The sequence below is a fragment of the Symsagittifera roscoffensis genome, chromosome 1 (genome assembly GCF_963678635.1).
Source record: "Symsagittifera roscoffensis chromosome 1, txSymRosc1.1, whole genome shotgun sequence".
Lineage (NCBI taxonomy): Eukaryota > Metazoa > Xenacoelomorpha > Acoela > Convolutidae > Symsagittifera > Symsagittifera roscoffensis.
The window spans coordinates 55445505-55471856 of NC_087062.1; the positions used below are offsets into that span (position 1 = coordinate 55445505).

At 41.4% G+C, this 26352-nt stretch overlaps 1 protein-coding gene across 1 annotated transcript; it reads left to right on the plus strand.

The window, feature by feature from the left end:
- Positions 1 to 18609: 18609 nt before the first annotated feature.
- On the plus strand, positions 18610 to 19542 carry LOC134856817 (PIH1 domain-containing protein 1-like). The gene has a single exon (XM_063873098.1). The coding sequence runs from the start codon at positions 18639 to 18641 to the stop codon at positions 19524 to 19526; it is 888 nt and encodes a 295-aa protein (XP_063729168.1). The 5' UTR covers positions 18610 to 18638; the 3' UTR covers positions 19527 to 19542.
- The last annotated feature ends 6810 nt before the right edge of the window (positions 19543 to 26352 follow it).

A 26352-nucleotide genomic window follows, 5' to 3' on the forward strand; every position in this document is an offset into this window, starting at 1 on the left:
GAAGAACTGGAGAAGACCAGAATGGAGCTGGATGAAATTACCAAGACCATCCTCAGTACAGAAGAAAATAGAGACATGTGGAAGAAACTGTTTGAAGATTGTAACAAAAAACAGGGTGAAGAAATAGAACGCTTGAGGCGAGAGTAGTAAGAGCGATCGGAGCGGTTGACGTTGACGACAGCCGTAGAAAAAGTGATACCTACCACAAATATTCCTCGTGGGCAGTCCCCGATGGAACTTTTGACGCCTCGCGAGTTGAGTCAAACGACAGCTACAACTGGTCGAGTGACAATCGCGGACCCGAGTGACACCCTAAGTGACCCAGTCGTGTAGCAAACGGTGAGAAAATTGATAGAGACAGCTGGACGATTGGTCGCTAATAGGAATGCGCCAGGTTCCGGGATGACTGCACCCTATGGGACAATAGATGACACGGCAGAGTACAAATCTCCCAAGAGATGATGCCGAGAACGGGAGTTAGTGATACAACGTTGCCGACAAAGAGCTCTAAGGCTCCAGACAGAAAGATACAAGAAATGCCAATGAAGAAAGTGTCCCGAGTGATTGATGTGCCGTAGAACAACCAGCTGAAGTATAGCTTCACACGAGTTCAGGACACGGATTAACAAGCCTGCTTGAATCGATCCACTTGGAGTCCAGCAGTAAACCTGCAGCAACCGCCACTTGGGACATCGCATCTGATACTGGGTGACAGCTTAGTGAGATTACTCCAGAATTTGAGGGACTCCTGGATCACTACGGTGATGGCCTTTGGAGGTGCAACGATAGCCCAGCTATTTCGGATGGTGGAGCTAATGAACCCAGGGAGGATCCCTAACATAATGATCCTAGTAGGGACGAACAACGTATCAAGAGGCTCAGATGAGGATGAGGCACAATGGGAGTCGATGATGGTGTGCCTATTTACTACTCTCTGGCATAAATTCAAGTGCGCGGTACTGACCGTCTGCACTGTACCCATGTGCACAAAAACGTTGACAAAAACAGGAAGAAGACATAATGAACGAGTCATCAGGTGGAACAATATAATAAGGAATTTGGCGAGTCGGAATTCTGGACGGATGACACTTATGGATATTGAACACGAGCTTAGAGCTATCGATCAGGCCAGATTAACCACCGATGGAATCCACTTTGATAGCATTGAAGGACAAGCCTGGTTGAACAGAGTCTTCCACGAGCGATTGAATGAAATGGAAGTCGAGTTCTTTGACACGAGAGTGCTGAAGAGAAATCAGCCGAGTTCGTGAGCAGAGTGTGCCAGGTGACCCTGGAAGCTTTCTGGACACAGAATAGGAAGGGAGAAGAAAGCTTTGACTGGACTGACAGCATGTTGTAAGGGCTAGGAGCCGGATGGACCGCGTCCTTCTTGGCGGAAATAAACCTTTCACTTTCTCGATATCTGATGGAAGAATTCCTCCAAGTAGTCGTAGAAGTATCGATCGCTGAAATACCAGACCTGTTCGGGACGTTTGGAACAGAGAACTTTGTGAAAGGGCCAGCGACACTGCTCACCGAAGGAGTGCAGAATTTGCGATTGGTTGGACGTCTAACGGTGATCTCGATATCGCATGGAAACTTGGGAGGATTGATGAATTTGACACGCAATCCGGAGCAGATGAAAGAGAACGTGAGCAAATTTGATGTGAAGCGATCCACGGTTTCCTGGAATAAGATAAGAGATTTGCGACATAATCCTATCCAGTACCTCCTGCAGCAAAATTGCTTTGGAACAGCAGAGGGTGAAACGATTCAGAGGGTGGAAGACCTGCGACGTCATGTTGGGGCATGCCCCTGCTAACTGATCTGAGCTTAGCTATGAGAACCAATCCCTTAGCATTGATCAGAGAAGCCACGGAGTTCGTGACGGCCATAAATGGACCTGCAGTCACGTTTGCGTTCCCTGATGTTAAGGTGGAAGTATACTGGAGGTCGTTGCTGCACCTGAACCTCATATCAGCAGTGGACGGAAGTGCGGTGAATTGGTGTGAGCAGCATGTACTGCGAGAGCTCATGAGCGAAGACCTATTGTTTGCAAAGATATCGGAGCCAGAGATGACGATCATTAACTTTGACGATCACTTCCGTGATCGTATGGGAGAAGTGGACAGAGGACACATCGAGGTGTTCCCAAAGCTCGGGAACTTAAGGCCGCATGATAAAACAAATGGCGAGATCACGAGAATTCCTCGTCTAATGGCCGCGTCGCGTAGCATAAGGTGAGAGAAGAGACGAAAGGCTGGGGTGATTACAAGAAGCTGCCGGAAGAAACCCTGAATTCCCTCTGATAAGAAGGATGCTGCTCGGAGCAGTCTCCGCAGAGCAAACCCCTAGGATGGGAGCCTTTGAGACTAACGAAAGGAGAATGGCGAAATTCTCTGAAATGATGGATCTTGTTTCCTTGGCAGAAACGTCGCAGTGCTGCAATATACGCAGTTTACTTACACTGATGAAGCAACGAGGAGGCGAATGAGGAATGAGCTCGATTTAATATCCGGTATGCGATCGACGGGGGCGTCGATGGATTTTTTCGTCCTGGGAGTGGGGGGTAGGAATTACCCACACTGAAAAAATTATATAAAAAAAAATTAAGGATAGCAAGAGAGACAGGTGATCTAGAAGCAGAAACAGGCGAGGACCCTAAAAAACCGGACATAGTGAGAGTAGTTGATTCATATTTTAGCTTACCAAATGAATACTCAAGTAGCAAAATTTTGACAGATAGCAATTTTATACTCACAAACAGAACATATGCCATAGCGATCACGGCAGACATGAATTTTAAGACAGCGTTAGCAGCGGATTTTACGAGAGAATATAAAAACATAGAATTCCTTTGGAAGCAAAGACCAGGAATAGGAGGCGTAGCAGCTTTGCTTCCGGCGGCGTCACAGATACCGGGAAAGTACTTATGCTTCTTGGCGACGGACAAGCGGCACGTGGATCCGGAAAACATAGTCTTGTCCTTGACGAGATTGAGAGATTTCCTTGTGGAAAGGGGAGTGAAGGAAATCTCGCTTCCAGTGCACGATCCAAACAGAGGACAACTGCATCCACGGGAGCTGTATGCACTGATACAAATATTCTTCTCTGATACTAATGTACAAGTATACTTACATAAGAAATATTATTTAAGTATAGGCTGAGTTTAGGTTGCATCCAGGAAGGCGTCATACTAAATGTGCGTTGTGTGTGTGTTATGTTATATTATCTTACGTGTTATGTTATTAAGGCCCTGGGTAAGTGGGAATTAGTGACCATGAATAACGGAATGATGATCTTAGGAATAGATCCAATGTTTGGACTGTCCATTCTTAGGCCGAATTCCAAAATTTTAGTAACAAATTGATTTTAATCAAATTTAGGATCAAAATATTTTATCCAACTGTTTTCAATAAATTTTAATATAAAATTAGTGTAAAGCTGACAAAAGTGATATTCGTGACCTCTTTTCGAGGCCCTGATTGATCATTTAATTATTCACTTGATTTCAATTCATCAATCAGCATCCTCAGTACAGAAGAAGATAGAGACATGTGGAAGAAACTGTTTGAAGATTGTTACAAGAAACAGGGTGAAGAAATAGAGCGCTTGAGGCGAGAGTAGTAAGAGCGATCGGAGCGGCTGACGTTGACGACAGCCGTAGAAAAAGTGATACCTACCAGAAATATTCCTCGTGGGCAGTCCCCGATGGAACTTTTGACGCCTCGCGAGTTGAGTCAAACGACGGAGACGCGACTCTAAGCTACAACTGGTCGAGTGACAATCGCGGACCCGAGTGACACCCTAGGTGACCCAGTCGTGTAGCAAACGGTGAGAAAATTGATAGAGACAGCTGGACGATTGGTCGCTAATAGCAATGCGCCAGGTTCCGGGATGACTGCACCCTATGGGACAATAGATGACACGGGCAGAGTACAAATCTCCCAAGAGATGATGCCGAGAACGGGAGTTAGTGATACAACGTTGCCGACAAAGAGCTCTAAGGTTCCAGACAGAAAGATACGAGAAATACCAATGAAGAAAGTGTCTCGAGTTATTGATGTGCCGTAGAACAACCAGCTGAAGTATAGCCTCACAGGAGTTCCGGACACGGATTAACGAGCCTGCTTCAATCGATCCACTTGGAGCCCAGCAGTAAACCTGCAGCAACCGGATTACTCCAGAATTTGAGGGACTCCTGGATCACTACGGTGATGGCCTTTGGAGATGCAACGATAGCCCAGCTATTTCGGATGGTGGAGCTAATGAACCCAGGGAGGATCCCTAACATAATGATCCTAGTAGGGACGAACAACTTATCAAGAGGCTCAGATGAGGAAGAGGCACAATGGGAGTCGATGATGGTGTGCCTATTTACTACTCTCTGGCATAAATTCAAGTGCGCGGTACTGACCGTCTGCACTGTACCCATGAGCACAAAAACGTTGACAGCGACAGGAAGAAGACATAAGGAAGGAGTCATCAGGTGGAACAATATAAAAAGGAACTTGGCGAGTCGGAATTCTGGACGGATGATACTTATTGATTTTGAACACGAGCTTAGAGCTATGAATCAGGCCAGATTAACCACCAATGGAATCCACTTTGATAGCATTGAAGGAAAAGCCTGGTTGAACAGAGTCTTCCAAGAGCGACTGAATGAAATGGAAGTCGAGCTCTTTGACACGAGAGTGCTGAAGAGAAATCAGCCGAGTTCGTGAGCAGAGTGTGCCAGATGACCCTGGAAGCTTTCTGGACACAGAATAGGAAGGGAGAAGAAGGCTTTGACCGGACTGACAGCATGTTGGAAGGGCTAGGAGCCGGATGGACCGCGTCCTTCTTGGCGGAAATATACCTTTCACTTTCTCGATATCTGATGAAAGAATTCCTCTAAGTAGTCGTAGAAGTATCGATCGTTGAAATACTAGAACTGTTCGGGACGTTTGGAGCGGAGAATTTGTGAAAGGACCAGCGATACTGCTCACCGAAGGAGTGCAGAATGTGCGATTGGATGGACGTCTAACGTTGATCTCGATAACGCTTGGAAACTTGGGAGGATTGATGAATTTGACACGCAATCTGGAGCAGATGAAAGAGAACGTGAGGAAATTCAATGTGAAGCGATCCACGAATTCCTGAAATAAGATAAGAGATTTGCGACATACTCTTATCCAGTACCTCCTGCAGCAGAATTGCTTTGGAACAGGAGAGGATGAAACGATTCAGAGGGAGGAAGACGTGCGACGTCATGTTGGGGCATGCCCCTGCTAACTGATCTGAGCTTAGCTATGAGGACCGATATCTTAGCATTGATCAGAGGAGCCACGGAGTTCGTGACGGTCATATATGGACCTGCAGTCACGTTTGCGTTCCCTGATGATAAGGTGGAAGCATACAGGAGGTCGGTCCTGCACCTGAACCTCATATCAACAGTGGACGGAAACGCGCTGAATTGGTGTGAGCAGCATGTAGTGCGAGAGCTCATAAGCGAAGACCTATTGTTTGCAAAGATATCGGAGCCAGAGATGACGGTCATTAACTTTGACGATCAGTTCCGTGATCGTATGGGAGAAGTGGACAGAGGACACATCGAGGTGTTCCCAAAGCTCTAGAACTTAAGGCCGCATGATAAAACAAATGGCGAGATCACAAGAATTCCTCGTCTAATGGCCGCGTCGCGTACCATAAGGTGAGAGAAGAGACGAAAGGCTGGGGTGATTACAAGAAACTGCCGGAGGAAACCCTGAATTCCCTCTGATAAGAAGGATGCTGCTCGGAGCAGTCTCCGCAGTGCAAACCCCTAGGATGGGAACCTTTGAGACTGACGAAAGGAGAATGGCGAAACTCTCTGAAATGATGGATCTTTGTTTCCTTGGCAGAAACGTTGCAGTGCTGCAATATACGCGTTTTACTTACACTGATGAAGCAACGAGGAGTCGAATGAGCAATGCAGCGACTCCGAAGCCTGGGAGGTTTGACGACGAATGGGCGAAATTGGATCTAGCGCCTATGATTATGAGAGGCAAGGCTGACTTACCAGAAGCCTTCCTAATCTTAACGAGTGTAAAACCAGGGTTAACGGTGGGAGGAACCCTACAGACTAGAACCATGCTAGTACCCTTCGGACATGAAGAGGAGGAAGATCAGTCCGCTGGTAGACTAACTATACCGAAATTTCCTCCTGATGGGGGCAAGGAGTTAAGAGCAAGGGCCCTCAAGTTCAGGAAAGAATCCAAAACGAGACGATGGGCAGGGAGGAAGCCGTCGATCGGAAGAACCTATGCAACAGGATCCCGATCAAGCCGAGAAAGAAGACGATAAGGCATCGACAGGAGGGATGTCTAGTCTGGACTTCAATTACCTCAGTGGTTTTGAAAATGGCACGAACACGTTGGAAGTGACAGTTGAGCCTGTAGACGAGGGAACTTCTACGTGGAACTTCCGTAGGCCTTCATGGGAACTACCGGAACTTGCCGGAGAGCAGCTCTCCGAGCAATTCTAAAAATGCCGAACAGAAACTCTTAATGGAATCACCTAGGAGAAGAAGGATAGAAGGCACTTAAGAAGGATAGCTATTTTATACTCACAAACAGAACATGTGCGATAGCCATCACAGCAGACATGAGTTTTAAGACAGCGTTAGTAGCGGATTTTACGAGAGAATATAAAAAAACAAAGAATTCCTTTGGAAGCAAAGACCAGGAATAGGAGGCGTAGCAGCTTTGCCTCCGGCGGCGTCACAGATACCGGGAAAGTACTTATGCTTCTTAGCAACGGACAAGCGGCACATGGACCCGGAAAACCTAGTCTTGTCCTTGACGAGATTGAGAGATTTCCTTGTGGAAAGGAGAGTGAAGGAACTCTCGCTTCCAGTGCACGATCCAAACTGAGGACGACTGCATCTACGGGAGCCGTATGCACTGATACACATAATCTTCTCTGATACTAATGTACAAGTATACTTACATACGAAAAATTATTTAAGTATTGGCTGAGTTTAGGTTGCATGCAGGAAGGCGTCATACTAAATGTGTGTTGTGTGTTGTGTGTTGTGTGTGTTATGTTATGTTATGTTATCTTACGTGTTATGTTATTAAAGCCCTGGGTAAGGAGGAATTAGTGACCATGAATAACGGAATGATGATCTTAGGAATAGATCCAATGTTTGTACTGTCCATTCTTAGGTCGAATTCCAAAGTTTTAGTAACAAACTGATTTTAATAAAATTTAGGATCAAATTTTTTTATCCAACTGTTTTCAATAAATTTTAATATAAAATTAGTGTAAAGCTGACAAAAGTGATATTCGTGACCTCTTTTCGAGACCCTGATTGATCATTTAATTATTCACTTGATTTCAATTCATCAAACCGATAAAAGAATCGAATCTGAAAGAACATGGACAATTTCAACTTGAACGAATTGATGGACCTGGCAGAGGCATAAATGGGACCGATGGTAGATGCGATCTATCGTCGGCTGATGGGTCGAGACTTCGCTCTGGAGGGCCCAGAGAAGGTCATGTTGCTGACCGCCTTAATAAACATCTTGGGGCATGATAACCGTTGGGACGACCCCACGGAAATCTTATTGATGGCAGCGTATGGAGAAAGAGGAGTAATAGACCGCCCGAACCTGAGATTGATGAGGTGGAGAAACGGGGCTCTCTCAAGAAGTGACTTTTGCGAACGAACCTGGATTGGGAAGTTCGAGGATCTACCAACCAGGTGAGATGCCTTTACCCACCAAGCCTAGGCCTGGATTGAGGAGGATGCATCAGGAAATGAACAGCGAGGCTGCCTCGTCTAGTTCACAACTGAGAGCAGCTGTGCCACCAAAGAGGGCGAGAGTAGAGGAAGAGGTTCAGACGAACGAAACCATGCAAGAGCTTAACGAAGAAGAACTGGAGAAGACCAGAAGGGAGCTGGATGAAATGACCAAGAGCATCCTCAGTACATAAGAAGATAGAGACATGTGGAAGAAACTGTTTGAAGATTGTAACAAAAAACAGGGTGAAGAAATAGAGCGCTTGAGGCGAGAGTAGTAAGAGCGATCGGAGCGGCTGACGTTGACGACAGCCGTAGAAAAAGTGATACCTACCAGAAATATTCCTCGTGGGCAGTCCCCGATGGAACTTTTGACGCCTCGCGAGTTGAGTCAAACGACGGAGACGCGACTCTAAGCTACAACTGGTCGAGTGACAATCGCGGACCCGAGTGACACCCTAGGTGACCCAGTCGTGTAGCAAACGGTGAGAAAATTGATAGAGACAGCTGGACGATTGGTCGCTAATAGGAATGCGCCAGGTTCCGGGATGACTGCACCCTATGGGACAATAGATGACACGGGCAGAGTACAAATCTCCCAAGAGATGATGCCGAGAACGGGAGTTATTGATACAACGTTTCCGACAAAGAGCTCTACGGTTCCAGACAGAAAGATACGAGAAATGCCAATGAAGAAAGTGTCCCGAGTGATTGATGTGCCGTAGAACAACCAGCTGAAGTATCGCTTCACAGGAGTTCCGGACACGGATTAACGAGCCTGCTTCAATCGATCCACTTGGAGTCCAGCAGTAAACCTGCAGCAACCGCCACTTGGGACATCGCATCTGATACTGGGTGACAGCTTAGTGAGATTACTCCAGAATTTGAGGGACTCCTGGATCACTACGGTGATGGCCTTTGGAGGTGCAACGATAGCCCAGCTATTTCGGATGGTGGAGCTAATGAACCCAGGGAGGATCCCTAACATAATGATCCTAGTAGGGACGAACAACGTATCAAGAGGCTCAGATGAGGATGAGGCACAATGGGAGTCGATGATGGTGTGCCTATTTACTACTCTCTGGCATAAATTCAAGTGCGCGGTACTGACCGTCTGCACTGTACCCATGTGCACAAAAACGTTGACAAAAACAGGAAGAAGACATAATGAACGAGTCATCAGGTGGAACATTAAATTAGGGAACTTGGCGAGTCGGAATTCTGGACGGATGATCCTTATGGATATTGAACACGAGCTTAGAGCTATGGATTAGGCCAGATTAACCACCAATGGAATCCACTTTGACAGCATTGAAGGACAAGCCTGGTTGAACAGAGTCTTCCAAGAGCGACTGAATGAAATGGAAGTCAAGCTCGTTGACACGAGAGTGCTGAAGAAAAATCAGCCGAGTTCGTGAACAGAGTGTCCCAAGTGACCCTGGAAGCTTTCTGGACACAGAATGGAAGGAAGAAGAAGGCTTCGACCGGACTAACAGCATGTTGGAAGGGCTAGGAGCCGGATGGACCGCAACCTTCTTGGCGGAAATATACCTTTCACTTTTTCGATATCTGATAAAAGAATTCCTCCAAGTAATCGTAGAAGTATCGATCGTTGAATTACTAGCCCTGTTCGTGACGTTTGGAGCAGAGAACTTTGTGAAAGGACCCGCGATACTGCTCACCGAAGGAGTGTAGAATTTGCGTTTGGATGGACGTCTAACGTTGATTGCGATAACGCATGGAAACTTGGCAGGATTGATGAATTTGACACGCAATCCGGAGCAGATGAAAGAGAACGTGAGGAAATTCAATGTGAAGCGATCCACGAATTCCTGAAATAAGATAAGAGATTTGCGACATACTCTTATCCAGTACCTCCTGCAGCAGAATTGCTTTGGAACAGGAGAGGATGAAACGATTCAGAGGGAGGAAGACGTGCGACGTCATGTTGGGGCATGCCCCTGCTAACTGATCTGAGCTTAGCTATGAGGACCGATATCTTAGCATTGATCAGAGGAGCCACGGAGTTCGTGACGGTCATATATGGACCTGCAGTCACGTTTGCGTTCCCTGATGATAAGGTGGAAGCATACAGGAGGTCGGTCCTGCACCTGAACCTCATATCAACAGTGGACGGAAACGCGCTGAATTGGTGTGAGCAGCATGTAGTGCGAGAGCTCATAAGCGAAGACCTATTGTTTGCAAAGATATCGGAGCCAGAGATGACGGTCATTAACTTTGACGATCAGTTCCGTGATCGTATGGGAGAAGTGGACAGAGGACACATCGAGGTGTTCCCAAAGCTCTAGAACTTAAGGCCGCATGATAAAACAAATGGCGAGATCACAAGAATTCCTCGTCTAATGGCCGCGTCGCGTACCATAAGGTGAGAGAAGAGACGAAAGGCTGGGGTGATTACAAGAAACTGCCGGAGGAAACCCTGAATTCCCTCTGATAAGAAGGATGCTGCTCGGAGCAGTCTCCGCAGTGCAAACCCCTAGGATGGGAACCTTTGAGACTGACGAAAGGAGAATGGCGAAACTCTCTGAAATGATGGATCTTTGTTTCCTTGGCAGAAACGTTGCAGTGCTGCAATATACGCGTTTTACTTACACTGATGAAGCAACGAGGAGTCGAATGAGCAATGCAGCGACTCCGAAGCCTGGGAGGTTTGACGACGAATGGGCGAAATTGGATCTAGCGCCTATGATTATGAGAGGCAAGGCTGACTTACCAGAAGCCTTCCTAATCTTAACGAGTGTAAAACCAGGGTTAACGGTGGGAGGAACCCTACAGACTAGAACCATGCTAGTACCCTTCGGACATGAAGAGGAGGAAGATCAGTCCGCTGGTAGACTAACTATACCGAAATTTCCTCCTGATGGGGGCAAGGAGTTAAGAGCAAGGGCCCTCAAGTTCAGGAAAGAATCCAAAACGAGACGATGGGCAGGGAGGAAGCCGTCGATCGGAAGAACCTATGCAACAGAATCCCGATAAAGCCGAGAAAGAAGACGATAAGGCATCGACAGGAGGGATGTCTAGTCTGGACTTCAATTACCTCAGTGGTTTTGAAAATGGCACGAACACGTTGGAAGTGACAGTTGAGCCTGTAGACGAGGGAACTTCTACGTGGAACTTCCGTAGGCCTTCATGGGAACTACCGGAACTTGCCGGAGAGCAGCTCTCCGAGCAAATCTAAAAATGCCGAACAGAAACTCTTAATGGAATCACCTAGGAGAAGAAGGATAGAAGGCACTTAAGAAGGATAGCTATTCAGTGCCAAAATCGGACAACCGAGTGGAGTTTGGATTGGGATTCTCAGACCAACTGCTGAGAACGAGTTTGATGGTGGCGTGGGAACTAATAAAACCAGCATGGTGTCCGAGTCCCAACGCTGATTCGATATTACATGCGACACAAGACGTGCAGAGGGAACTGAACTAAGTCTGTAACTTGCGTGATTGATCTGAACATCATCTAAAAATTGATGACGACAGCCTCTAAGAGCAACGGAGAAGACAAGTTAGAGTTGCCTGGCTGGGGACCAGAGGACTGGGTCAAACCTGGTAGCTGTCTGGCAGAAGTGTGTGGACTGGAAGGTCACATCTGTGGAGGTCTGGATAACGTAAAGACCCTGGAGAAACATTACAAGTAATTGACGATATTGTTTGGGAACATTGTGATGAAGGCGAAAACAGAAACGGAACTGATTGCAGATTGCCATGGAGGAACCGAGGTGAATCTAGTGACTGCACTAGGATTCTACAGCATGTTTGGTTCTCTAGAGTCACTACTGAATCTAGAACAATAGCATGAGGTGGTTTCCGCCATCAGTGTAGAAATGTTTCCGGGAGTGTTGCAAACCGAGCAGAAGTATATTGGAAAGTGGAGAGAAGCAATCGAGGCGGACATGAACATCCGGCAGAGTGAAACTTATCGAAGACCGACGGGAGCGAGATATTTAGCGGGATCAACTCTAGCTCCAATGTGCAAGAGCATATACCCAGTGCATTTCGTAGCGGTGGATGTGAAAAGTACGAGAACGATGGTGGATCAAGCCTTCTCAGTGCCGAAATGCGTAAGATTAGCAAGAATGTCAGAAAAATCTTACGAGTTACTGTGCAAAATGTTCTCAGCAGTTGCGGAGAGAACCAAAGAGGAGTTAGAATCAATACTGGGAAAAAAGTTCACGGGATACGCCAGTAGGAACTTCAGTGACTTTGAAAGACAAAAGCAGAAAGGATCAACAGTCACGGATTACAATGCAGTAGATGAGAATGATGAAGTCCACCGAAGGATGATGGAAATGGAACCACTACTGGAAGCTTCGGGAAAACGTAATTGGAGGAGCATCATGTCAACACATGATGAGTTCTGCTGCCATTGCTTGCTACAAACATGGTGGTACCCCGGGCGTAGTAATCTGGTGTTGATCTGGGACTGTGGAGAGCTGCTCTCCATTGGTTTACCAGATTCATCACAGCCCATAACGATAGTGATAGTAGGAGTTATGATGGCGATACGATGGCTGGAAGCTCATGTAAAAGAGAACAATAGACAGAAGGCTACGACGAAAGAACAGATACAGGAATTGGATTGTCTAAAAGATTTAGATCTTTTTGAGACAATGTGCAAAATCTTGAACATTCCCATGGAATCGAAAAAGATATGAGCCAGAAGACGACTGATGCCATGGTTTAGAGCCAACATGACTGCATGGTTATACGAATATGACATGAAACATATGTCGAAGCACAGCAGAGTGTACAGTGCGTATCAGCTGGACCTTGGAGCAGGAGCTTTTAAGCGAGCTTTTGTAACTCATCGGAATACAGTAACCATCGCAGTGAAGAGAAATTCTAGGACAAGTGAATTTGACGAAAGGGAAAAAAAGATATGTTGAAGGAAGAATTGGAGAGAAACGTGACGTTGTGCCTCCACAACAGCTCCTGCCGAAACAGAGAATCTAACGTTGATAATCTACCTTGTTGTAAACAAAGAGTATAAGAGCAGAAGTGTTGGAGGACTGCTTCCAACAGCGTCAGAATAGCTACCGAGGTGTTGCAAGACACAGAGACTGAAAGTGCGGAGTCAATGTCGCAGGAGGAGGAGATGGAACATTGACAAATGGCCGAAAAACAAGAACCAAAAAAAAGAAAGTTAGAAAAATTTAGAAGTTTTAGAACTTCTAAACGACGAACAAATGAGGAAATACAGAAGCGACGAAAGAGAAGATGTTAAAACTCAGAATTGTTTTGTATGTGACAAAAACTCAAATGAGAAATAAAGCAACTAAGTTTGCAATTGAAACTGAAAAGAATTTGTTTAGTTGAGTTTTGAAGATTAAAGACCTTGTTGCATTTAAATGTTTGCATTATGATTTTAGTTAGTCGCTTTAGAGACACTTACTATTTATTTAGAGAGGCTTGAGTGGAGAATATAATAAGATATTCCAGCCTGCATGATTGTTTTTAATCAACTAAGACGACTGATCACTTTGTGGTGACATGAAGGGCTTGGGTAATCTCTTGAAGAAGGAGATTATTTCATTCTTCATTCTAACCACCGAGTTTATTAATTTTCAGGGCCAGTAACAACTAAACTTCCGAAGGAAAGAAGCATGGTAGCATATCTTTTGTTTGTGGGTTGGCAGGACTGTACTGCGTTCCTACACTTTTTAAACCTAGGAGAAAAAAGTTTTAAATCGGGACATAGACATTGGAAGTCTAAAAAGATGTTTTATTTTAAGTATATCCTCGAAAGTGCAGATTGGTGAACAATTTTTGAAGGCAATAGTATTGTAGTATGATGCCGTTTATATTCTGCAGTGAGTCGATATGACGTTGACAAAAGTGACTTTATGCATTTTGTAAACTCTGTTCGATGGCACTGTACCATTTTGATGAAGATTACGAGAGTCAATGAGGACAATGTAACATTCGACCAGAATGTACGAAAATGCAGTTTCGCATTCGAACTTTTATCGACCAGAAAAAGAATATCTGACCTGGAAGATTGATGGTTTTAACGGATTAGCGACGTTATTGGAACGATTAGACGAATCGGGAAAATTAGTTTTAACTGACATGCTAATTTTTGAAATTGCGATGGAGGTGATGATTTTTATCTACTGAACAAAAACAATCGTAATATAATAAATAGTAGTAGCTCTGTTTTTAGGAATGACCTCGTGGTCTGGGATACTGCGACCCAACCATGAGCTCACTATTTTTGCATATAATTAAGTTAATTTGAGTGTTTTGACCGAAGCCGGAAACAGTAACGTTTTGTCGACTCGATGTTAGAAAAGCCATTAAAAAAAACAGGCTTTGGCAGAGACTGTGAAAAGCATTTAGAGCTGTGTTTAGACGCTAGCCAGTCGTTTTAGAGCCTAGCTTTATTCCCGTCGATAGGTACTACCGGGAGAATGTTACATTGTCGCGAAATTTCGACATCGTCACCTATCTTTCTTTGCAAACGAATTTTTAAAAATTAACATTTTAACCCAAATTAACCATTCCGTGTTCGTCAAAATGAACGATTAACACCGTTAATGTGCTTAAACCACCAATTTTCCCGCTCAGCTGCTGTCACAAAAAAACTTCGAATTCGAACAAGCATTTTGATACATTCTGGTCGAATGTCACAGTATCTTTTCGTTCTCGTCGAAGGGTTCGACTGTGCCAATCCGGAGGAATGGCACACGTTCGAGCCTTCTCAACGCCCTTTTCAGATGTTGTTTGTTTCACCCTTTTTGCATAGGATTGGTAATAATCATTTTTGATATAATAATCATAATAATATTAATCATAATAAAAATAATAATACAGAATTTAGAGTGTCTCATGGAATTTCACCTATTTTCAGTTCATCTTCAGTTCAGTTTTATTTTACTAAGAGGATTGCAGTTGCCACATCTGCATATTACTCTCCAAGTATATTAATTTTCTTCGGTGTATTGTTTGGTGAAAAAGTTCCAGTAAATGTTCTGAATATTAGCCTTACTTAGAATTTTTCCGAAACTTTCATAAACCCGATGAACGTAGTTGTAGAGTAGTTTCGTCCTTCGAAAGAAGTTTTTGTTGGTTTTATTTAGTCGCGGTTTCGATAACTTGAATTCACCTCGATTGCTTTGTCGAGTAGTATCGCATATTGTCTCACTTTCAATGGAACTTTCAACATCAAATTCACCTGTTTTAATAGATAAAAGCTTAAAGAGATCATGCATTTCAACATACAGGCTTAACGGAAGAATATGCACTTTAATAAACCGAGGGGACCAGAATTGATCCTTGGGGAACACCGCTGGTTACATTTCATAGGGTTGATTTTGTGCCGCTTATTTGCACGTATTGATTGCGTTGGCTTAAGTATGATTTTAGAAAACCTAAGATGTTTCCACCACTTCCAGGAGACCTTATTTTGCTAACTAGCACACTATGCGGTACTGTGTCAAACGCTTTAGCAAAGTCGAGATAAAGAACATTTAACTCATTGACAGATTCTAGATCATTGCATTCGTATATTTTGTCAAGAAAGTATATTAGTTGCAGCGTCACCGATCGTCTTTTTCTAGAGCTGTATTGACTAGTGTGGAATTTTGTATGAAAGAAACAATAAATTTTATCAAAAAGGAGTTTTTCCAAGACTTTTGAGCAACAACATAGGAGGCTGATGGGATGGTAGCAGGTTACATCAGCTTTGTTGCCCTCTTTGAATATTGGTTTTGTTTGGCATAATTTCCAGTAGCTGGGGTAAGATTGCTTCTTTAGACTTGTTTGAAAGATCAGTTTTAGTGATTTACACAGGGTTTTGTGACTCTTTTTCAAGAGTGTGTTTCCAATTTTATCGGGTCCGGTTGATTTGTCAGGATTAAGTTCAAACAATATGTCGCTTATTTATTCTTCAGTGTAGTCAGCTGTGTTTAGTATGTTATTTGGTTCATACCCAGGCTGCATATTAGATTTACTGAAGACCGACGCGAAGTACTGATTAAAAACTTCAGCCTTTTCAACATTTATTGATGCTACTGTCTTATCAAAATTTTTTTTTGGGGGAATTGAGGTTTTTTTTATACATTTCAAGTATTTCTGTATTTTACTAAACGTCCTTCCTTCAAAAACTGATTTTTCATATTCAGCGGGGTCTTTCTCGGATTCAAGTTTGATTTGCTTTTCAAGGCATTTGAGTTTAATCAATGTGCTTAAAATTACACTTTTTCGTTTTTTCATTGTTTTCAGCTTATTCATAAGATTTGATGAAACATTGGAAATCCAGGGGGGTAGCTGGGATCTATTTTTGGTACTTCTTGGTATGTGTTTATCTATTTTCTTCCACAACCATTTGTATCATTGCTTTAACAATTCATCTACATTACTATAGCAATACGGTTGAAAGAGGATACTTTTATTAAATTCGTCACAGACAGCCTTGTTAAAATCGTATTTTATATCAGTTACTGCAAATTGCTTTTCCTCTTTTTCGAGGTCGATGGTTGTAACAATTGGTTCATGGTCGGAAAAACTTTTGTCGTTTTGCATAAGATCATTTTGTAAACTTTTATCAGGATTTACATAGACGAGTTTTTGATAGGGACGGTAATATTTAAGCTTGTGTGCCGCCCTCAGTATAAGGTCTCGGCTGATTGGTTTTTCAGTTTTTACCAGGAGTGTTCTTGGTTGTTGTTTACTTGCGTCATATTTACCGAGTCTATGCGCTTGAGTAAGTTTTTTTATCTTCAACGTTAAAATGTTCAAGAAACTTTTCTACTTCGGCTAAATCAGCATGTAATCTTTCATCAGCCGAGCTTGAGCCTGATTCTGTTATACGTCGTTTATATACTCCTAGCGTAGTTTTTTGGGGAATTGAAACTGATTTTCCAAGTTTGACTTTTCCTAAGGATTGTTTGTATATTTTGGTATCATTTTTCACGTTTATGACTTCCGATTGAACATTTATAATGATGTTATATGACTTTTCAATTTTATCGGTTAGGGTTTTCATTTGTAACTGAAGTTTTTTCATTTGATTATTGGTTTCGTTTTGAAACTTTTTCAGATTTTCGTCTATTTTTGTTTCCAACTTTGATTCCAACTTTGACAAAAAATCTTGTTTCTCCGGTATGCAACTATTGCAGATGGGGACAAGATTGTCGTTAAGTTTTATGAGAACTTCTATTGTATTCGTTTCAAACTCAGTACTCTCTGTTGTTAAATGAAGTGTTTTATTACAAATGCAATAAACCAATTTGTTGTCATTTTTAACTTTCCTGTTGCACGTATTGCAGTTATCACGCGTCATTTCACTTGCTTGAGTTCGATTGGGGCAATTGGATAGTTCGTTAGAATTGGGGTGGAGAACTTAAACACAAATTGATTCAAACTTAGCCGCCGGTCCCTGAGGGGACCTTTGGAAAGCTTAAACCAGAGGAGACAACTAACAAATTCTCCCTGTGAGCCCCTGAAGGGACCTTTGGTAGGTTAAGTTAGTCTGTAACGGACACGTAAAGATAAGGATAGAAACAAGAAAAGATTGATGTATACTTGAGCTACCAGTTTCTGCAGGTGCACTGACAGTTGTTGGTGGTAAGATGTCCGTTGTCGTTCAAATGCTTCGAGTACTTCTTATACAGAATTTTCCCCTTGATGAGGTTTTTCAGGTTGTTCAGACCGTCTTCGTTTTTTTTTTTTTTATTTGGTAATCAGAAGGTAAAAAGTATCATAGTAACCGAGGTTACAGTCATGAGTCCCTTCATCATGTATTCCAGTCAAAATCCTTGGAATTTGTTAGACATGGAAGTGATAATGATAAAAGAAGATGACAAGTGTTTAAGTCCTTTTCAATTAAAATCGATACGGGTTACGTTTCTTCAATAAGAACACGCAACTCGACACGAGATAATTTAATATACAAGTGTTACAAGTAAAAAAATTTTTCGAAAGTTATTTTGTCGTTTATTGTTCCGAGTACGCAAGCGGCGTTCGCAATCTGTATTGCCAGGGAGATTCTCTGTTTTAAAAAGCTAGCGGTTGAAAAAGATATCCATCATTTAAAAGATCTTTATACTTGTCAATTTTTCGCTCTTCCGCTTCAGCGGCAGCCGTACCAGGGTTAAAAACAGACCCGGCTCCGTCTTCGTTTAGATGGAAGTGATCGTTCGTAAAATATCTGTTACCCGTAATAAAAAGTGTCTTACACTGGCACCGGGTAGTGACAAGACGTTCAAGTTTCGAAGATGTCTGGCCTGGGAATCAGCATCTTGTCTCTAAAATCCCTCCATTGAGGGCCGTCCACACAAGATTACAGACATTTAACATGAAAAACACTATTTAATAAGAGTCTCAAAAAGAGTCTCCCCAAGGACTTTTCTGTTTTTGAGATTCGAAAGAATGATTACAATATCGGCGAGAAAGTGCGTCTCATTCAGTTTATCCCTGACAGGATGTTTCGGAACTAATGCCTAATTGTTGTACCCAATCTGGTAATTCAACATCATCAAGAGCTTTTATCGAAACCTCGCCTTTTTTCCCTGGAGTTCGATCTTGCCTTTCTAATAGTTTCATTAGTGTCTTTTGATTGGTCTCTTTACTGTTGTTGTTTTTTGTCTCTGAGACTTAGGTATTTCATAATAATCCTGTGTCTATAATACCTCAAAGGGCGCTCGACAAACAGGCACAAACATCAAACATATTTATATTTAATAAGTTTATCACAACAGTTAGACTAATTTATTGCTTAATTAATGCTGACAATCTTGATTCGCGACAGGTGTTCATCGAATTGAGTTTTTGAGACTTTCGCATTTTCCATTTTGCGTCGCCTCTGGGTTAGAAGTCGCTGCCATTTCACCTCATGTTTTAAAGATTTCACCATGTCGGACTCATCTCTCCTTGAGATTGATCGCAATATGAGCGAAGAAAATAGCGACCTTTATGAATCCATTTTACAAAATTTTCAAAGTAATACTACTAATGGCACTCAAGCTCAACCCGATATGTATTCCAAAAAAGTGTTGCCAAAAGCAGGCTGCTGTATGAAATGTAAAACAAAGAAGAACGAAAAAGTCTTTGTCAATTTATGCATTTCGGAGTTGCTGCCTGATCCGCCAAATGTTGAAGAGGACGAGTTGGTGCAAATTCTTTCAAATGAAGATGCCCCTGACTTTCGAATGCCAATGAGTATAGGGGAACCACACACGGAGTTAGATAATGCAGGTAAAGGTTGCACAGTTATTGACGTCGTTGTATCAGAAGACTTTTTCAATAGACTTCAAGATTCAAGCAAACCGGTCCTCAATTCATTTTTCTGCACGGCGATGCTTGAAGGCATCCAAGAAAAATACAAATTTGAACTTGAAAATGAAGTCAAAATTTTGAAGCACAAGAAAGCAATGGGGACTATTCAGGAGCAGATGATTCGAACTCGGAGGTTAATCCGAGAAATGGGGGACTCAATCATGAAAAATATTCCAGACATCCAGAACCTGGTTAGCTCGCCTGAAGTACCAAAATATACCTTCGTCAAAGAGCCACCAGTTGGACCTGTAGAATTTTTAGTTGGAGAGATAGTGCTACCGAAATGTGCCGGTGTTAAGCAAATTTTACTGGATGTAGGTGGAGATAGGGTGGTGCTTGATTGCCGGCCTTTTTATTTTATGGACGTTTTCTTCCCATACGAGTTTGAAGTGAATGATGTTGGGGCTCAATTTAATGCCGATAAAAAAATTCTATCAATAACAATTCCTGTAAAAATTGAATAAATTCGTTTGTAATTGTTTTGGGTATTTTTTTCTGCAAACAAGGCGTGCATTAATTTCGTGTGCATTCATTTCATAATTAAGGTAGTGAAGTAAAAATTTGAATCTAAATAGCCCATTCCTTACGCTTGTGATTAGCAAGCGTTATCAAATCGAGAGAGTACACTATTTTTTCGGGTTAATAACAGGTTTCCCAGAATCACTTGTATCTTTTTTCATAATTAACTTCCAACTTCGCAACTTCCACCGGCTCAAGCCACAGGTCTGCGGGAGTGAGTGGGGAGGGATTCTTAGGGCAGTTAAAAATGTGGCAACTAGTGTGGGGTGCTAGGACTTAGACTGGAGGTGAAAAGGCGCCTGACGCGGCAAAGTCGGTGGATAAGAATCTGAACAGGAACTTTTTTCTTCAAACTTGAAATATTCTTTTCCAAAAAATGTCGGCCTATTGTTTGTCTGCAAATAATTTGTTGGCTCAAGTGTAACATCGTAAAATTGCTTTTTTAATCCTAATTTTAATGTAGTTGCTTTTGTTGCAATAAATTGCTCCGGCGATTTGTAGTATTACTTGTCGCCGGAGCGATTTGTAGTATTACTTGTTGCTCCGGCGATGCGTAGTAAAATAAGCTTCTGAAAAAACAATTCGGAACGAAGTCCAGATTTTACTTCAATTTACACAGATGTAAATGTGAGATTAAAATCAAACAACAACAAAATACTAATTGATATTAGAAGTTCCTTATATTTTTCTGTGAAGTTTTTTTTTAGTTAAACGATATCTAACAATCACTGTAGCATAACCTGAATTATGGTTTTGAAGGTCTGCCAAGTTTTTTCTATTATTGCCTTTTTGGTTGGAAAGAGAAACTTGTGAAGGAATTTTGAAGTTATCCGCCTTCATGTAAGTTTTTATAATAAATGCTTTGGAGCTTTTTAATTTTTTTTTGTTGGGATATTTTCTTTCACTGTCATCGGTGCTTGGCGCCAGGCAGGGGTTTTTCACTTAGTTGGCTAGATTTTTCATGATCGTAGATTTATTTGGTTCAAAATCATAATTACTGTTCAAATTTCAGTGTTTTTTGTTGTATAATTTCATGGTTTGCGTAAATCACATAGAATGCTTAGCCGCAATTTTTTTCAGAGCTTGTATATACAAATCGGACCAAAATTTACAAACAAATTAAATCTTGCTCGTTAGTACTGAAAATTTGATTATTCGATGCAAATTGGTGAACAAATGATGGAACGAGTCATCAGAAATTTACACAGCTCATGGAGAGTTCAAAAACCAAATGACAAAATATGCTCTGCTCGCATGTAGCAGATAGATGTTATAAGTTGAAGACTACTTACCTACGGCACTAAGGAAGAGAGCAATATGCTAGGTGCTCTGTTTTACGTTTCGTTATCTTGTATTATCTGTGTTCAAGTTTGCATTACTGCTTTTCTTTGTAGAAAATGTTGCGTGACGCTGATTTGTTTCTATGATTTAGCCATGCAAAAGGGAATGTTTAGGTTTTTTCAAACAATTTTTATCTGTTTCGAACGAATTAGCTTGAATAATGATTTAAGACAAACGTGTTTGCAAATTGGTGAATAAATATTGGGAAAAATGGAGTCATGAAAAACATACACAGCCCTTCGAGAATTCATAAGCCAAATAACCAAATATGCTTTTCTCGCAGGAAGGTAGATATTATAAGTTGAAGACTACTTATCCATGGCAGTAGGGAAGATTGCAAAATGCTAGATGCTCCGTTTTACGCGCCGCTGTCTTGGTTTTTCTGCGTGCATTGTTGCTTTTCTTCGTTTCTGATTTCTATGGTTTAGGCATGCAACCCAGGCAAAGAAAAACGAGTTGCCTAAGACTCCCTTTTCTCGGGCTTTCCCACGTGGTTCTCCCAACCAACTCTCTTTTCCTGGTTGCGAACATCCCGATTTTTCTTTTGAGGTTCTGTTTCTCCATTTATTTCGACCTCGTATATAGGTTCTGTAGGCTCGACGAGCTGAGGTTTATTTCTTTGAAGATTTTTTACTTTAATCCCGTCTTTTGCAAATACTGCGATCTCAAAAATCGCTGCCCACTTCGACCATTCCAGTGGTGGCTCGGCTGAGGCTTTCTCCCAGAATGGGTTTATATTGAGCGGCTTTTTCGAGTATCCTGCTGACTGCGCCATGTCATACCTCAATGTATGAGCGTGATTATAATGAATCCGATCGGATTGATAAACGTAGTCTTTATGTGAGTTGGATAAAACAGCTGTTGTTCAGAAACATAAATTATCGTCTGAGCTCTTGATCATGATCTTAAGTCGGCATGCAGCCGTATCAAGGTCAACTGACCAAACAATATATATAAATATGTTAATCAAATTAATAAATAGCAACGATGATAAGTTTATCGATCCGTACCGGATGACAAAGTTTTTCAGATTTTTCATTTTTTAAGTCTGCTTTGAGCCAATTTGCTTGTAATGATTTATGTTGATCTCAGTTTTCCAAAATTTTTCTCAATACAAACTTTTAACAGGTTATATACAAAGAAGTTCCTTCTCGAGAGTGGCCTGCAAATTCTCCCGAGACACTCGGTTATTCGCGAACATAAATCTCAATATGTTTCTTACGACCACTCATAGAAATTAATGTACCACAACACAATCACGCGTCATACAAAGAACGCGTCATACCCAAGAAAGTGAAAAAGTGAGAAGAACTACTCCTATGACTTCATCATTTCCAATATAAATTGCCATCAACGCCACCTTTGTTTATTCGATCTGGTCCAACCATCAATGATGGTTACGCTAGCGATTAGCAAGCGTTATAGAATCGGAACAAAATATTTTTCGGGTTCATCATCATCATTATCAGTTTTGTTTAGCGCCATCTAGTATCCGACGGTATGTGTGATTTTCTGTTTTCTTGTCATAACTTCTTGTTTCCAATTTTTTTCTAATTTCCGGAGCCGAAATCCATTTGTTTCGCAAATATTTGCAGTGATGATTTTCGTACAAGTATATAGCGGCCATGAGTGCAGAATTCATCACAAAGACCTTGTGGACATTTGTGGTAGTTTTTCGAGGACTAGACGAAGAGATAGCAAAAAATCTTAAGCGGCCATTCTGCCTTGACAAAACGAAAGGAGTTAAACAAGTGAAGGTTTTTATACAACTTAGATCGTTTTATGCAGATTCGATTAAAGATTTGAGAGAGGTTTGTTTGATGCCAATGTTTCCTGACCAGCAACCAGCATTTTCCTTTTTTTTTTAAATTTTAGTACTACTACAGCTTCTTTGAAGCAGTCAGGATACACGCTCTCTTCTAAGGATATATTTATGTTAAGTAGTACTTGTTGCCAGCTGCTCATCAGCTTTTTGACCTGTGTAGATAGTACATCGCAAGAAGTTGCGTTTGAGATATAATTCGCGGCTTTAATAGCCTTCCAAGATCAATCGTTTCAAAGTTTTTCAGAATTTGGGTAGTCGACGGATAGACTGAAATGAAATTTTTTTTATAAATCAGGATTGTAGTTTTTAGTTAACTATTCCACTTTCGATGCAAAGAATGAATTAAATCTTCTAGCTAGAATTTTTCGAGTACCCTGAGATTTCGGATAGATCATCCTTGTTTCATTCCGAGGAGAATGTTATTGCCCTAAACTTAGTTATATCAACATTTGCGCGCGACATTTCTTCTGGAAGTAGTTTCTTTTTTTTTAAGGATAAATAATTTCTAATACCGAACTGTTTGAGCATTTAAATTTAGTTTTTCTTTTTTCTTGCGCTTTTTTCTGGCTAGTCTATCCAGCTTGCTTCTCTTTCGTTTTCCAGATTGATACTCGGTCGAAAAAAAGCAAAGGTTTTGAGTTCCTGGTCTTTGTCTGAACTGTGAGATAAGTATCAAGAGTTTGTTCAAATGTATTTACAAAAGATGGCAGCTGGTCATTTGGATCAATGGCTACTTGGCTCATGGAGAGGTTTCAAAGATTTCTTGTTTATTCCAGTCACACTTTTTGTAACTTCTGAACATGATTTTATTGCTTTTCCTGTAAAATTTGATCTTCCAGTGTAGGAAAACGAGACTAAGTGATGATCAGAAAAATCTACTTCTTCCATTGCTAAGTGGCTGATATCGGAACCACTTCTAGCGATAATCAGGTTCGATATATTCATTTGTTTCTACTTTGGCCCTTCAACATGTTGCTGTAGTCCAAACTCTTCAAAGCGTCATTCATCAGATTATATTTGGGAGAAAATCTGTTATTTTAATGTATATTGAAATTGCCAAGTATAATTGTTTCATTTTCCAGTGATAGATGAAGCAAAGTCTCATTCAGAAATATTATGAAACTTCGGAAATATCCATTTGGTGTTCTATACACATATTTCAATATAAATTTGCAATTGTTTGTTTCAAAAGTTAAGATCAAAATTTACCAATATTCATTTTACTGTGTCGTATCTACTGTTGTTTTTAAAAACGAATTGCTAATCAAGGCAACACCACTCCTTTTTTTCGGGTTCTGCATAAATTTACAGGTTTGAAATTTCATAGCTCCTTGTTACCAAAAAATCATCGTCAAGATCTTTAACCCTTGTTTCGGTAAATATCAAAATTATTGGCTAGCCGGACGTTTGCTAGCTTACCCCTTTTCTTATTTTTTGATCGAGTATTTAGGAGACCAAACCTATTTTTGTTATCCGTGAATTGTCCTTTTCCCTGAGTTTGTTTTTCAAAATTTTGAGCCATTCGTAAGCAGTCTTGCCCAAGAAAAAGCAATTTATCAGCGTATGTTCTGGCTTGAATTCAGATCATCGATGGAATTGCTATGAGAACTTTCAAAAACCTAATGATCGCTTCTAAAAATACTTGCATCCCTTGTTACTTCCCTGATGTGCAGTAGTTGCGCTCCATTCATTTTTCAAAATGTTAAACTTTTTCTTGTTCTACATTAGGATCGAGTCTTCCTAGTTGTATATGGCGTCTAGGATTTTTTTTTACTCCTGAAATTTCACCTCCTTTTGTCCGGTTCTCACTTCACTTTGTCTTCGTTTCGGCATTGGTTCGTTCGAAAAAGCTTCGGTCGATTTTTCCCTAAATCTTTTCGCGCTGCCTACTGAGTCAGAGCTAGAGGCACGGTTGTAAACCCGGTTTGCTGCGTCTTTGTATTGAAGTGCTAGCCAGTCTCTCACGCTTGTTCTTGGCATCATTTTCAGTTTTTTTTTCAGATTATTTACTTCTTGCTCAAATGTGCTGACGGTGAGTTCAATTCGGAGGCCGAGTCTCTCTTGTGATTTTTGTTTTGAAGATAATCCAAAATACTCGAATAATCTCCAGTTTCGGACCTGCTTTGACTTGTCCATGCAAGATTAGCAGTGAGTTTTTCCTGCAGACAATGCCAATACATATTAGATCTAGGTGAACATTTTTCTTGCGCAGAAAACAGGAGCATCCTCCTAAATCTTTAGTTTCTGAACATAAGTGGCAAGTTCCGTGGCAGTCTGCCCAGCTGTTATGCTTATTTTCTTGTCTTCGGTGTTTTTTGGATGGAAATTTTTCTTCGATTCGAAATTTTTCTATTATTATTGACACCTATCGCAAAGAATTTTTGTACACATTAACTGGGTCTCTAAAATACCTTCATAGTCAAGAGCCATCCAAAATACCTTCATAGCCATCCAAAATAATAATTACCCAGTTCGTCGGAACAGATCAGATCTATTTAACTAATTTAAAAGAATCATTGAATGACTTGATTGCTTGATTAATAATCAATTCAAGTTTCTCGGCATATGCGACCATTTGGTTGGAAACGACTACGCCTGGGACGCAAAGGTCCTTTGTTTGGATCCAGGCAGGACATTTTTTCAGTTTCATAAAGTTGATCGGCCTATCGTTTGTCTGATTATTGTCGGCCTCTATCCCTATCTCTTGTAGGTTTAGTTGCGACATCTAAAATTTCTTGTGTCTAAGCACTTTTAACGCTCACGTATATGTTTTCATCTGGTCCAACCATCAATAATGATAATTATTTTTTTTCTGATTGCGCTGTTGTTTATACGTGTTAGACTTGCTTGCTGAGACGTTGCATATATCTTTCTACAGGTTCTCATTGAAATTTTGTCCAGTTTCGTGAACTTTCGTATCAATCAGCTCACCCTTCACGAATTAAATGGTGGCAGTTCCACTCAATCAAATCCAAGCGTGAATGGTCGGTGATTTCCTTTACTGTTAATCTTCAGTGTATATTGAGACCTCGAGGTGGATGCAGATCATGCTGGCTTCTTGTATGAGAATAAGATTCAACCATCCTGTCTTCTTTTTGCTTCAATATTTTTGCGACTCTTGATTCTATAGTTATCGCTTATCCGTGATAGTAATTTTTTTTGCGCAGGTTACTAGTCTTTCAAATTAGGTGCCATTTCAAACCTTTAAATAAATAATTGTTAAAAAAAGTTTTACAACAGCGTTTGAAAAATTGTCAAAATCATTTCCAATTAATAGATCATTGGAATTTTGCCAATCAATGATAATTGCCAACGGTTATTTAGTCTAATTAACCATTACGGGTCATGATTGTGTTGACGTGTTTTCAATGTGACGTTAAAAGTTACGGTAGGACCTCTCTCGATCGAGTGATTGAAAATAAGGCTCACTGAAGTTTGGAACTAATTGTTTTCTGCGGATCTTTGTGGTCAGCTATTTTACGGAAGATAGTCTAGTGTACGAGTCCTGCACGAGTAATTGACATTGTAAATGCTTTTGACTTCATCATCGCTCTAAGGCCTGGCATTTGAGTCGTGCAGTAGGAAAGAGTTATTTGAATTCAGCG

Coding starts and splice junctions, on each gene's coding strand:
- LOC134856817 (XM_063873098.1), top strand. CDS start 18,639: ATGTCGGACTCATCTCTCCTTGAGATTGATCGCAATATGAGCGAAGAA.